This window comes from Salvia hispanica, chromosome 3 (assembly GCF_029641045.1).
Source record: "Salvia hispanica isolate PSC_SH4W2 chromosome 3, Shi_PSC_v1, whole genome shotgun sequence".
NCBI classification, from domain to species: Eukaryota; Viridiplantae; Streptophyta; class Magnoliopsida; order Lamiales; family Lamiaceae; genus Salvia; species Salvia hispanica.
Genome location: NC_142694.1, coordinates 56,702,938 through 56,717,311, shown reverse-complemented (window position 1 = coordinate 56,717,311; position 14,374 = coordinate 56,702,938). Strand labels below are relative to the sequence as shown.

At 34.2% G+C, this 14,374-nt stretch overlaps 2 protein-coding genes, 3 non-coding genes and 1 pseudogene across 5 annotated transcripts; 2 read left to right on the top strand and 4 right to left on the bottom strand.

Moving 5' to 3' along the window:
• The first annotated feature begins 54 nt into the window (after positions 1–54).
• Positions 55–3,041, top strand: LOC125215158 (RNI-like superfamily protein). Its single transcript, XM_048116489.2, has 12 exons — positions 55–276; positions 523–582; positions 929–1,012; positions 1,266–1,396; positions 1,515–1,590; positions 1,686–1,756; positions 1,923–2,009; positions 2,095–2,167; positions 2,253–2,320; positions 2,416–2,484; positions 2,610–2,715; positions 2,790–3,041. Exons 1-12 carry the CDS (start codon positions 112–114, stop codon positions 2,853–2,855), a joined length of 1,056 nt encoding a protein of 351 aa, XP_047972446.1. The 5' UTR covers positions 55–111; the 3' UTR covers positions 2,856–3,041.
• A 282-nt stretch (positions 3,042–3,323) lies between these two features.
• Positions 3,324–5,375, bottom strand: LOC125216538 (large ribosomal subunit protein eL21z/eL21y-like). The gene is made up of 2 exons (XM_048118277.2): positions 5,090–5,375; positions 3,324–3,700 (listed from the first exon to the last, which is right to left on the bottom strand). Exons 1-2 carry the CDS (start codon positions 5,324–5,326, stop codon positions 3,443–3,445), a joined length of 495 nt encoding a protein of 164 aa, XP_047974234.1. The 5' UTR covers positions 5,327–5,375; the 3' UTR covers positions 3,324–3,442.
• Positions 3,833–3,955, bottom strand: LOC125217293 (small nucleolar RNA SNORD14). Its single transcript, XR_007175706.1, has one exon. It is a non-coding gene; the product is annotated as a small nucleolar RNA SNORD14 (small nucleolar RNA).
• Positions 4,225–4,346, bottom strand: LOC125217291 (small nucleolar RNA SNORD14). Its single transcript, XR_007175704.1, has one exon. It is a non-coding gene; the product is annotated as a small nucleolar RNA SNORD14 (small nucleolar RNA).
• On the bottom strand, positions 4,648–4,769 carry LOC125217290 (small nucleolar RNA SNORD14). The gene has a single exon (XR_007175703.1). It is a non-coding gene; the product is annotated as a small nucleolar RNA SNORD14 (small nucleolar RNA).
• Positions 5,376–6,364: 989 nt separating the features above from the next.
• LOC125217112 (dirigent protein 22 pseudogene) lies at positions 6,365–7,080 on the top strand (annotated as a pseudogene).
• Positions 7,081–14,374: the final 7,294 nt, after the last annotated feature.

The window sequence follows — 14,374 nt, the reverse complement described above, 5'->3', positions numbered from 1 at the left end:
ATTAAAGTAATAAACATAAAGCTGAGAGGGGAAATGCAAAAACAACAATCCGATCGCCAGTTTTTTAGTTAAGCCGCAACCAAAATTGCAAAGAGAAAACCAGAAGCGAAAATGGAAGTAGAAAAGGCGGAAGCAGAGGAATTATGGTGCCGAGAAACATTACCGAAAGTGATGAAGATTGTCAGTGTGAGGCTCCCTCAAAGAGACCTAATTAATCTTTTGCTCGTCAGCCCTTGGATTAATCGTAATTTGGTTTCTCACCCTTCACTGTGGCTGGTAATTTTTGCTTCTTCAGACTCTATTTCCTCTCAAAGTTGTGAACTTTGATCAACTGGGTGATAGATAGGGTTTTTTCTCAATCAATTCATTGGAACTTTGGGTTTTGTTGATTTTAACTCGTTTCTTGTTATTGGGGAAGTTGGGTTCGTTGTACGATTATTAAAGATTCCCCCTTTGAATGTTTTTTAGTTAGAGAGAGCTTCTTCATTTTGCAATAACTTTTTTTGGGGGTTTGTTTTTCAGGTTCTTGATTTTCATGAGATGAGTGATGCAGGGAATCGCCTTGTGGCAGCTCTCTCACTGGTTAATATCTTCCCTTTCTGCTTTAGTGTCATTTATTTCAGCTGTTGTAAATACAGTAAATGGATTTTTTGCTGATTCAGAAACATAGTTGAAGAAAGATAGTACTACTAGTCTTAGCATTGGACATACTCCATTTGAATAAGTTGATCTTCTAAATCATTATCAAGGAAATCAGTATGTTAATTAAGAGTTATATTGATTTATGTAGAGGTATTCAATCAATTATGTCCTTCTATTAGCAGCATTGGCCTGTACAATATTCGAATTATGTAATGCTTTTATTGAAGGAAGAACATTACTTACTGTTGTTGCGTTTGAAGAATCTGTGTCTATTATTGTTTTGCAGCCGAGATACCAGAATGTGAAGCATATAAACCTTGAGTTCGCCCGTGATATTGAAGACAAACATCTTGAAAATCTTAAAAACAAGGTGGTGATTGGAAGCTGTTATCTGGTCCTTCTATATCTCTTCGACTCGCTGATCATTTTGGCACTATCATGAAATAAATCTAATTAACCTATTAGCTTTCTGATTGATGAACTAAAAAACTATATCTAAGGTGCTTGCTAAACACAAAGTATTGGGATGAATGGTTTTGTTTCTGTAAATCGGGATGGTGTGTTGTGTTTATCCTCTTTTCTAATATATGTATATTTAGTAGTGACTGTACTTTTCTCTGCAGTGTGGAAATTCTGTTAAGAATGTAGAGACTCTTAATTTGAATGGCTGCCAAAAGATATCTGATTTAGGAATTGGATTTATAACCAGCAACTGCCCAAAATTGAAGGTGTTCTCAATCTACTGGAATGTTAGGTAATTGATACCTGTTCTATGCACTTGGGTGTATTAGTATAGACTCATTTTATACTGGCACGAGTAAATCAGCAATAAACGTCCAAACTCGACAGTAACTTAAAACAATTTGTTGCAGGGTGTCAGATCTTGGCATTAGGAACTTGGTTGATAATTGCAAACTAGTGATTGATTTGAACCTGAGTGGTTGTAAGGTATGCTCAATATATTTTTTGATCTGAGCAGCTATACACTTTTCTTTTATCTAGAATGATCATCTGACATTGGGTGGTTTTATCTGAGACTACAGAATGTCACTGATGAAAGCTTAAAATTGATTGCCGAAAATTATCAAGGATTGCAGTTGTTGAACATAACAAGGTATTATGGCCTTAGTGACCTCTGATGTATTATTATAAGTTTTGATGATTCAGTATATTTATATCCTGCGTCATAAACGATTCTGATAATGCACCAAGTTATCTCTTTGTTTCGAAAGTAATACATTATCCTATCTCATGAGTCCTGACAAGCATGGCTGATGTAGATGTGTCAAGATAACGGACAAGGGTTTGGAAATGATACTGGTCAAGTGCTCCTCCCTTCATAGTTTGAATCTTTATGCCCTTTCCAGGTAAAGTTCGAAAAAAATTTGTCAGAATCTAAATCACTGAGAATATTAAGAACGATTATTCTAATATATATCTACGTCCATACAGTTTCACAGATGCCGCCTACAAGAGAATATCGCTCTTGACTCACCTTCGATTTTTAGATCTCTGTGGTGCTCAGGTATATAATAGTCCATTCAAGAAACAAATTTTTGGTTAAAGAATTCACTTTAGCACAATAAACTTGACTCTGGGTTACTTTTCAGAATCTGTCTGACGATGGCCTTTCGTGTATAGCTAAGTGCAAGAACCTAACTTCGCTAAATTTGACATGGTACGTGGAATGTCAGTGGCTGTCCCGTTTGTCATTTGATGATACTAAGATAGCATATTCGAACTCCCAAGTGCTTGTGTCGTTTATATGAACAGGTGTGTGCGCATCACTGATCAAGGAGTTGTCTCTCTTGCAGAAGGCTGCAAGTCTCTAGAGTTTCTGAGGTGAATATTTAGAACATTAATATATACTATGAAAATAAGTTTATGATGGTTTTTATGCCTAAATGATTGTTGAATAAGTTGACATCTTTAGTCTGTTGAGATTCTGATATGATTTACTAGTGCAGCCTGTTTGGAATAGTGGGAGTTACAGACAAGAGCTTGGAGGCTCTCTCAGGCTGCTGTTCGGCTACGCTCACGACACTCGATGTCAACGGTTGTATCGGCATAAAGGTACCCTGATTTCCTTCATCATACCTACTTGTAATAATTCTATCAATATTTATCGTGTGTCTATAATGTTTCAGAGGAGAAGCCGTGAAGAATTGCTGCAGTTGTTTCCCAAGTTGGTATGCTTTAAAGTCCATAGCTGAAATGGAGAAAGATGATTTGAGTGCAGACTATCATTGAAATTTTGACTAATGCCATTCCATGTTTTGAAAGTTTTGGATGTAATTCTTTGACATTTTCCCTAGAAAGATTAAGTTAATGTTGTATTGGATATAGAATTTTAACATTTCTTTGTCCCAGAAAAAGCTATAAAATATTGCCTTTATAAAGATACTACAAAATTTAGAGTATTTAGATTATAAGCAAACTCGATCGTTTAATCCAATGCCAAGAAGAAAACATCATCAAATGAATAAAGATCAATTAATCTTTGCAAACACATAGAAGAGTAATCAGACCAAAACAACTAATTTCGACAAAAATATCTATAGATATTTATTGCCAAGAAGAGCTATAAGAATATCTACTACTCCATCGTTATTAGTTTAATAATGAATTGTGATTGAAAAAAGTAGCAAAATTTTGTTCTTTAAATCGTGGACAGAAGAATATGATACTAAAAGGTCCATATGTCATTGCTAGAATTGAACATGTAAAAGTGTTGCACAAAATGGGTGTGGATTATCAATTTCCTACTAATTGTTCATCACAAAAATACTCAAAGGAATCCTCAGTAACCACCCTTGAGATCATTGACCACATCATAGGGGATTGGAGTCACAGTCTCTAATGTTGCCCCTCCCACCATGAATCCAGGTTTTGGACCTTCTGGCTGCCTCTTCGTACTGATGATTTTACCCTGTGCCTTTGCCTCTGCCTTAAGCTGGTCGTTCTTCTTTATCCTCATCATCACTTCTTCGTGGCAACGTGATTGCTGAACATGCTCAATGCGGACATGAATTCTTTTCTTTATAATTCTGTTGCCAACCTGGAATCAAGCATAACACAACAGACAATGGTCAATAAGGAGGAGATACCAAAAGTCCAAGATCTATGTAATAACCCAAAACTTAATATAATTCTTATTATGAACATAGCATATTAAGCATATAAGAAGTGGTGTCTCAGACATCCAAGGAAGGATAAAAGCAGCATAAGCTCTCAAGCCTGGCGAAGGCGAAAGCTCTTAGGCGGCCACTGCGAATGTTTTGAGAAACAGCCTTACAGTTTATCAGCACACACACCAAATGCAACATTCTAAAAACAGTCAGATTATCATGTCTCTATAGCTACAATTCTTTCTAAAAATGGAGTAATCAGAATTTTAAGTGAATACATGAAAATACTCTTCAAAGCAAATTCAAGGCAGCATTCTTTATCGCTTAAAAAATGAGCATCCATAAATTAAGTAACACACTCTAAGTAACACACTATAAGAAAATTGGAATTTCAGAAACATCACATATACTATCTTATATTTATGAGCATAGTATATTAAGCAAGTTGAAGTAGTGTCTCAGACATCCAAGGAAGGATAAAGCAGCATAAGCTCTCAAGCCTGGCGAAGGCGAAAGCTCTTAGGCGGCCACTGCGAATGTTTTGAGAAACAGCCTTAGAGTTTATCATCACAGACACCAAATACAACATTTCATTAAAAACATATCTTGCTAAAAACATTCAAAATATCACGTCTCTATAACTACAATTCATGCTAAAAATCCATACCTACAATTCATGATAAAAATATAGAGTAATCAGAATTTTAAGTGAACACACAAAAATACTCTTCGAAAGCACATTCAAGGTAGCATTTTTATCACTTTCAAAACACTGATCATCCACAAATTAGGTAACACTACAAGAAAATTGGGATTTAAGAAATCACATATACTATCTTTTATTTATGAGCATAGTGTATTAAGCAAATTGAAGTAGTGTCTCAGACATCCAAGGAAGGATAAAGCAGCATAAGCTCTCAAGCCTGGCGAAGGCGAAAGCTCTTAGGCGGCCACTGCGAATGTTTTGAGAAACAGCCTTAGATTTTATCATCACAGACACCAAATCCCAAAATCAAAATGGCTCTATCAAATGCAACAATTCAATAATCAGAAAAACAGAAAGATACTCAAATAAAACGCATTAAGGTAGTATTTTTCATTACATATTTCCGAAACCGAGCATCAACAAATTAGGTAACACACAATGATAAATAGAATATATATATACATTAAAACAAGAAAATGGGGATCTCAGACATCCAAGGATGAATATACGCATCAGAAGCTCTCAATTGATCCCAAATAGAATAAAAAACATACAATTTCAATACGAGAATACAGAAAAGAAACAAATCCGGCAATGAGGGGGAGAGGGATACCTGCTTGTTGACTTCAACGCCGACGGCACGCTTGGTGACGTTCCAGACGCGACCAGTTCGGCCGTGGTAGAATTTGTGGGGCATGCCTTTGTGGATGGAGCCGTTAACCTTAACATCTACATAGTCTCCGGTTTTGTAGGTGCGGAGGTAGGTGGAGAGATGGGTGGGACCCTTCTTCCTGAAGGCCCGAGAGAAGGAATCTCTGGTGCGCGACCTCAATCCGTGGCCAGCCGGCATTTTTCTGATGGATTGAGCTGAAGCGAGTGTTAAGGTTCTGGATTTGGGGAAGATGAATGGTATATATATTGGGGATAAAATTAGGGTTTTACGCTATTCGGAGGGAGATGGGCTTTTAGAATTGAGCCATTGGGCTTTCTAATTGGGTCATAATATGTTTGTGGAATTTTATTTTCAAACTCACTAGCAAAACCATGCTAAATTTTTCCGCCGTTGAATTCCTCAAAGAGAGAGAGGAGAGGAGTGAGAAAATAAAAACATCATTTATTAGTTGTGTTGGTAGATAAGTTTAAATAGAGAAGCCCGAATCGGCTAGCGGCAAACTATAACGGATACAAGGCATACTAATGTTTTTTTAATGTATTTTTTTAATAAATTAGTGAGGAATAGAGTGGGGCGGTGGCTCGTGTGTGGAAGCCCGAATTTTTTTTTATTATGTAATTTTTTTGATTTTTAGTTAATGTACTTTTTTTATTTAAATAAAATTAACGAATTTTTCCCGTATATGTGTCGTAAATTTAATTCCGTATTTTGTGTTTAATTCCATATTTTGTGTTTTTTTTCTTTATTATGTAATTTTTTTTTATCTATGTACCTTTTTTTAATGCAATTAATGAATTTTCCCGTATATGTCTCGTAAATTTAATTCCGTAATTTAATCATAATTTTAATTCCATAAATGTAGTATTTTTTGAATTATTTTTATTGCGGCTGGCCTATGGCTGACCTAAATCTGACGTGGTAGGTAGATTTTTAGTGCTGCTGACATGGCAGGGAGAGAGAGTGGCTGACCTATTTGCATTGGAAATGATCTTATGTTGCCATCTAAATAGCATTCCAGTAAATAATCACACAACTACCACTTTAAATATAGATATCCTTGAATTTAACCTTTTAAATTTGACTGAAAAACCATGCAAATGAAGTATATTAGTATTACTATTTTGGAACATATATATTTCCTCTTTATTCAAGTAAAAGTAGAAAAAGACATAATTTTTCTATAACCATTTCATCACCTCAAAATAAAGAGACACCAATCTCAATCCTTTTGCCATGCCCTTGTAACCGTATTTGCGAGAAACAATTCTCTCTTTCTTTACGCTCTCTTTGAAATCCGCCATGGACAGAGCTGCGGGTATCTTCCTCGCAATCACCATTCTCACCCTCTCATTGATATCCCTTCCCACAAACTCCCATCAGTTCTCAACAAAACTCAACAAACGAGAAATGGCGAAGAGAGAGAAGCTAAGCCACCTCCACTTCTACTTCCACGACATCGTCAGCGGGCGCAGCCCCACCGCCGTCCGCGTGGCCGAGGCCGCCGCCACCAACTCCTCCGCCACCGGCTTCGGCATCATGATGTTGATGGACGACCCCCTCACCGCCGGCCCCGACGCGGGCTCCAAGATCGTGGGGAGAGCGCAGGGGATCTACGCCTCGGCCGACTTGAGCCGGACGGGGCTCATGATGGCGCTCAATTTCGCCTTCTTGGAGGGAAAATTCAACGGAAGCACGCTCAGCGTGCTGGGCCGGAACGCGGTGTTCTCGGCCGTGAGGGAGATGCCGATCGTCGGGGGCAGCGGCGTGTTCCGGTTCGCGAGAGGGTATGTGCACGCGAGGACTCATTTCTTTGACTTCAAAACGTTGAATGCTGTTGTTCAATATGATGTCTACGTTTTGCATTATTGATAGATTGTTGTGATCGATTTTTCAGGATATAATTAATAAATAAGGATGATCGTTTTAATTAAGAGAGATCGAGAGAAAAATGGTTGAAGTATTATTAGTAGATGATGAGATTTACATGATAAGAAAGACGGGTTCAACATAAGTAATAGTAGTAGGAACTAATTTTTGTGAAGGGACAAAAATGAACTGAACGAATGAATACTTCCTTTGTGTGCTATTTATATCTCATTTTGACTTGACACGAGTTTTAAGAAATTGTTTAACTTTGTTAAGAAAAATGTGAAAATAAGTTAGTGGAGTGTGGACTCCATTATAGTACATGAGTGTAGTGGTTTAATTGAATGGTGGGGACCACTTACGTAAAATGGAAAAAGCGCACATGGGTGATGGCACTGGCATAGTTCTTAATATTGAATATTGATAAGTACGGAGTATAATATAAGCTTAACTGGCCCAGTGGATGGAGACTGCGTTAGTAGGGTGACCCAGGAACGAGGGTGCTGCATGGAATTTAATAAATGGATCAAGTTATTCAAGTGTAATAAAAATGTCGATTGGGCGGTGGTTTAAGATAATCAATGACTCTAACTAAAGAATAGTAAAAATAAAACTAGGCAAATCTAATTTCAAGAATAGTGTACATGAATATTTACTCATTAATTTCCCAAACAAGTATAAATATTTATTGTTTTTGGTTTTTCTAGCATGTGAGCCTCGTTACATATTTACAATATCAGAATAACTTGACTGATCAGGTAATTTGTATGCTTTGAGTTATACTCCCTCCGTCTATAAAAAATAGGACACTTTGTGAATGATACGAGTTCTAATTAAAATTGATAAAGTAAAAGAGAAGGAAAAAAAAGTAAGAGAGAAATAGAGTTAGTGGAATGTGAGGTTCATATTATTAGTAAGAGAAAAAGAGAAAAAAAGTAAGAGAAAAATAGTGTTAGTGGAACATGGGATCCATATTATTTGAATATACCCTATTTTTTGTGGCCAACCAAAAATAACAAATGTGCCATATTTTTCGTGGACGGGGGAAGTATTATTTGATTTTCAAATTTTACTAAAGATAAAGAAAATAAAATAAAAGGAGTAACAGTCTTTCGGAAATAAAAATTGGATCTTCGCAATATTTTGGTGAAGTTATAGTTAATGCTATAAGGTACTCCCTCCGTCCTCCGCCTGCCATTAGTGAGCATACTTTGATTCGACACGTGCTTTAAGAAATGTAGTCGAAAGTAAGTTGAAAAGGTTGGTGGAATGTGTGTCCTATTTTTATATATTAGTTTTATAATAAAATATGAGTGAGAATGAGTTAGTGGAATGTGTGGTCTATTACCAAAAGTAATACTTCCTTCGTCCCTGATAATTCAGGTCACTTTGATCGGGCACGAGTTTTAAGAATTGTAATGAAAATAGGTTGAAAAAGTTAGTGGAATGTGGGTCCTACCTTTATATATTAGTTTTATAATAAAATGTGAGTAGGATGAGTTAGTGAAATATGAGGTCCACTACCAAAAAAAAGTGAAGTGGGACAAATTATGTGGGACGGACCGAAATGGAAAACTGGGACGAATTATCTGGGACGGAGGGAGTAAAAGGTAAGTGTGACAACTATTGACGGACGGACCAAAAAGAAAATTAGTGACAAATAATGGAAGGAGGGATTAATTTGTTTACTCTCTTTTTCCCTATATGCGCCGTAGGAGACACTGTCTGCACGACAGCGAGACGACGCCCCTTTTTGTTATACTTCCTCCGTCCCAACTAAGTTGAGTCGTATTCCTTTTTGCAATGTCTCAATTAAGTTGAGTCATTTCCTTTTATGACTAAAAATAAAACATCCAATCACTCTTAATTTTCTCCATCACATACTTTACTCTATCTTTATCTTTCGTACTTTATCCATCTCTCCTACTTTTCAACACAATTTCTTAATCCCTTTGCCCAAAAGTTTTGTACTCTCTTCGTCCCACGTTACTTGAGGCGTTTCTTTTCGGTACGAGATTTAAGAAAGTTGTGTTTATTGAGTTAAATAAAGTAGATGAGAGAATAAAGTAAGAGAAAGAAGAGAGAGTAAAATAAAAGAAAGAATAAAATAGGTGAGATTAGATATTTTATTTTTAGCTAAAAGAAGAAATGACTCAAATAAATTGAGACAACCAAAAATGCAAAACGACTTAGATTAGTTGGGACGAAGAGAGTATCAACTTAGTTGGGACGGAGGGAGTCTTATATTAATAGACTGCAAAATTTAAAAAAAATACTCTAAAAGAGAGTAGTTTCATATTCATACCACTCGATATATAAAGTTCTTGAAAGGGCTTCTGAGTTCAAACAAAGAGTAAACATTGAAATTGATCCCTGGAAAATCATTAATCATCTTTAAGTCCTTCTCAGTTAATTTTTTTTTTTTTCCATTTTGCCTCTTAATCTTTGAGAGTTTATTTAATCCAAATTTATTGATATTTTAAGAATTCAAATCTAATATTATACTACATATTTTTAAAATTGCAATTTATATAAAAAATTAATATACATAGATAATAATTAAAAAATACACATCATATTTTAGAAATTACTACTATAAATATGTAGTTTATTAAAATAGTATTCTATGTAGATTTTATTTAATATTTTAACGAATAAATAGATTAATTTTTAGTCTATTAAAATAATATTATAAGTGATCTTTTAAACTTTTGTTTGTTGGTACAACTTTAAAGAAAATAAGTTTTCTATGTTATATAAAAATTATTTACATAAAATTATACTGTCTCCGTCCCTAAAAATAGGGATTTTGAGGGTAACGCAAGTTTTAATGTGAAATTGATAAAGTATGAGAGTGCATAAAGAAAAAATGATTGAAGTATTGTTAATGGAGAATGAGACCCACCTTATAAGAGAGAAAAAGATTTGCCAAAAATATAAATGAGCTATTTTTGTGGGACATATAAAAATAGAGAAATAAGATTATTTTTATGTGCCGGAGAGTAGGGATGTCAATGTAGCCCGCAACCTGTGGGCTGGCCTGAATAGCCCGCTAAATTTATAGGGTTAGGGTCGGAAATTTCTAGCCCGACAAAAACAAAACCCGATAAGCCCGCACCCGATTAACCCGCAACCCGTTAGGGCAGACCCAAAAACCCGATGGACTGGCCCGATAACCGGTAAAATTTATATTTTTCAATTTTTTACTCCTAATTCGACACTTCGTTGACTAGTTTTATGACATAGATAACTCAAAAAACATAACTTTCTATTTTATGGTAAATATATAAATTATATATTGAATTTTTATTAATATAATAATTAATAAATAAATTAATCTCACTAAAAGAATATTTAATTTTTTAACATGCATTAAAATTTCACGAAATATCACAAATATAAGTGTTTTATGATTGAGTTTATGCATATATGTCATGCCTCAACCCTTATGACTTATACACTTACTATAACTAAATTCAAAATTTAAAATAAATAATCCACGTGTCAAGAAAATAAAACACACATTATATAATTTCAAATTTCAAAATCCAACATTTATCAGGTACATATTTCAAAATATTCTAAACAGTAGTGAGACCCTCTCACCACTCTATATACTGTACATTTATCTACATGCAAGAACGATGAGGAGGCAGCCGCCGACCCTTATGATAACTGTAACTCACATCAACCCACGCATCATTGATATCTTATTCCTGAAAAATATTAGTGGTTTATATGAGCCACAACTTAGTGTATATAAACCTTACCTTTAATTCCACATCCCATATATCAATATATTCTTTAACCAATATATATAACAATTATCAACAAATATTAAAATATTTCCATATAAATATGCATATGCCACTATGTTCAGTTTATTATTCTGTGATAGTTCAAGCATGGTATCTGCCCGGGATTTCCAATATGCCACTATGATTTGACCCAAAGGTCCCACTATGATTGGACCTGTAGGTCCCACTGTGAATTGACCCGTAGGTCCCAATATGATTTGACTCGAAGGTCCCAATATGTCCACTATGATTTCAGATCCAAGACATGACTATCACAGATCCTCTTTAATCAAATGATTCAATTAATTCCAATACCATATGCAAAACATATCTATTGCACCAATCACATATCCATATCATATTTCACTCAATAATTCCAATTTAATATACTATTTATTGCAACAAGCATATATCCCCATCATCATAATTAACATATATCATATCAGTATCACATCATATAATTCAAATATTCACTCCAATTTAACACACAGCAATTAATCACATAAAATATGTAAAACTAAAAGTGTGATTTATACACGCCTGATCACGATAGATAAACTTAGTAAACTCCTGATTCTGATTCTCCTGATTCGAACTCTTTAATTTATAACTCTCAATCAATTTAAAAATCAAAGCCTGTGTTATGGTAAACTTCTTCCCTAATTACCGAAGGCTCTCTCTTCCCCTTTTTATTTTCTTCCTTCCCCTCTCCTTCTTCTTTTTTTTCATAATTATGTGTATTTGTATATATAGACCTTCACGTCGGCAACTTACCGACTTATACATATTACAAGGATTGTTATATATCCAAGTGGCATGTCTTTAATTAAACACATGGTACTACACGTCCCTTGCATATATAATTGTGAGATAAAGATAACTTACAAAATAAACAATTTAATATTCTAAGTATAAAAATATTAATAAAACTTTCTTAGTGAATAAAATACTCATCATATTCACTTTGTACCTATATGCATACAAGAACGTGTACGTATATTATATATTTCCAAGGACAAGACATTTTCATGCACACATTCACATTATTTTATATGTATACACTTAAAATAATTACTTAAAATAATTAACTATTTAATATTTAAGGTAATATTTATTGATATAATATTTATTATGCAAATAACATTATATAAAAAAATATGCAATAATAAATAAAAATATTTTTATATGCAAAATAATGCATGTTTTGGGTCATGGATGTCACAATATATATCAAATTTATCATAATTAAATATTTTATATTTTATAAATATAACTAATTCTCATCATGATTTATTGGATTGTTCGAGCCATAATCTTATCGGTAGCAACCCGATTAACCCATCGGGCTAGCCCGAAACCCGAGCTCTTAGGGTTAGGGCCGAACTTTTACAACCCGAAAGAAATCACAACTCGGCAAGTCCGCACCCGATTGACCCGCAATCCGAATAGAGTTAGCCCGAAATCTGATGGGCCGGCCCGATTGACATCCCTAACGGAGAGAGTATTAGTATATGCAGTAGCATACTTCAAAAATTGTACTGTAATACATAATTTCTCACTTATTAATTGTATTTTTTTAGAAATTGGAACTAAAAGAATAATATATGAATAGTTAGATTTGAGTTCCTAAAATATCAAATTTAGATAAAGTATGCCTAAACGAGTTCAAGCGTAAAATGAAAAAAAATAAGTGAAAAGACCCTGAAATGTGATTAATATTTTTCTGGAGATCTATGTTAATATTTTTTCAAGTTTATGGATTTAAAACGTGCAAATCTGAATCCATTGATTTTTAATCATTACAAAGCACGTCAATAACTATTTGATAATAATGTGTATAATCAAATATACTCTAACTGTTCATAAAAAAATAGTCTTATTTGTGGATGACACTAGTTTTAATGAGACACTGATAAAGTAAAAGATAATGACAAAAAATAGGTAAAATATGAGAGAGATAGAGAAAGAAAGAGAGAGGAAAAAATGGAAAAAATATGAGAGAGAAACTTTATATTTTTAGAAATGAGACTAAATTTTATAAACATACCAAAATGATAAAATAAGACTATTTTTCTAGAACAGAGGTAGTAACAAATTTGAATAATCTTATTAACGCATATAATCTAAAACTCCATAACACATTTGAATAACCTGATTAACGTGTATAATAACAAATTTGAGGAAATATAACAAATTTGAATATTATGATTAACGCGTATACTCAAAATACAACAATTTTGAATAATCTGATTAACGTCCATAATAACAAATTTGATCATATACTACAACAAACTTGATTAACGCGTGAATAACAAATTTGTGATTACAACAATAAAATTATTAATACTATCAAATTGTAACAACAATTTCATTATAAATTAGAACCTACTCTCTTCCTCCAGACAAGGGCAGAAGAACAAGAAGGTGTCATCCTCTTCCTCTCCAAATAAGGCATTAACGCAATGCATCTTTGATTACTTTCCTAACATCAGCATAGCATTCTATTTGCATTTTTTTTCGATTTCCGACATCGGAATAAAGAATCGTTGTCGGAAATCGGAAAAAAGACGCCTTGCCTTAATGCGAGAGGATGAGGATGACGCCTTATCAAGTTCCATATGTACCTCAGGTATTATATATGTACTTGCTTTCTGAAATTTTCTTAAATGCCAACTCTTATAAATGTATACTACTATGAGTTATTTGATGAAGTTTATTTCATACTTCGATTTCTGTTTGTCAATGTTTATTTCACACATGAAGGTTCTAGTTTGTTATTACTTCTACAATTTGATAACATTTTTTATAGATAATTTGATTAACATTTTTTTATACTGTATATGCTTTTGTTTTATCAAACCATACTAACATGTTTTTTTTTTTCTAGAAATTTTTTTTTGAAGTAAATTTAAAAAGCCACCTTGTAAAATTATTTAGTTTAAAAAAAAGTTATGACAAATCCGACAATGTAAAATAAAATATTTAATATAATTCCAAATGCAAGCATGATTAGATCTTGATGAGGTGATGTAGATACTAGATACATGCATCACCCAAATTGATGATGCATACACAATACCAACTGACACATAATAAAACCAGATGGCGGGAGTCATGATTCTTAATATTCAGGGGTATTTCGATGTGAATCCAATTTCCAATGAGCAAATTGTAAACAGTCCCTGAAATAATGCAAAAAAATTAGCTACAAAAATTGGTTGTTATCGACGCACAGATGCAGAATCGTCCCTCTGCCGCCAAACAAGGCCATATTCGTATCTGCGAAATGCTGGTACCAGCGTGGCCAGAAGCTTGTTTTGAGGCCAGTAACTCCGGCATGAACCCAATTCATGTCGCGGCAATGATGGGGAAGGCGGATGTCCTCTGCCATCTTCTAAAAGACTGCACGTTTTTGGCAGCCAGGCATTAAGGTCACCGGCAGAGGGACGATTCTGCATTTGGGATTCTGACTGACCATCTAATATGCGCCAGAGCTATTACAAGAGGTTGATAGAGATGGGAACACTGCTCAGCATCTAGCAGTGTTAACAGGCGAACGCAC

Bases quoted from the DNA above. Each gene is read 5' to 3' on its own strand.
- LOC125216538 (XM_048118277.2), bottom strand. From the start codon at position 5,326: ATGCCGGCTGGCCACGGATTGAGGTCGCGCACCAGAGATTCCTTCTCT. The intron at 3,701-5,089 runs GTATCCCTCTCC...GCTTGATTCCAG, and splicing joins GCGTTGAAGTCAACAAGCAG to GTTGGCAACAGAATTATAAA.
- LOC125215158 (XM_048116489.2), top strand. From the start codon at position 112: ATGGAAGTAGAAAAGGCGGAAGCAGAGGAATTATGGTGCCGAGAAACA. The intron at 583-928 runs GTTAATATCTTC...ATTGTTTTGCAG, and splicing joins TTGTGGCAGCTCTCTCACTG to CCGAGATACCAGAATGTGAA. The intron at 2,168-2,252 runs GTATATAATAGT...GTTACTTTTCAG, and splicing joins TAGATCTCTGTGGTGCTCAG to AATCTGTCTGACGATGGCCT.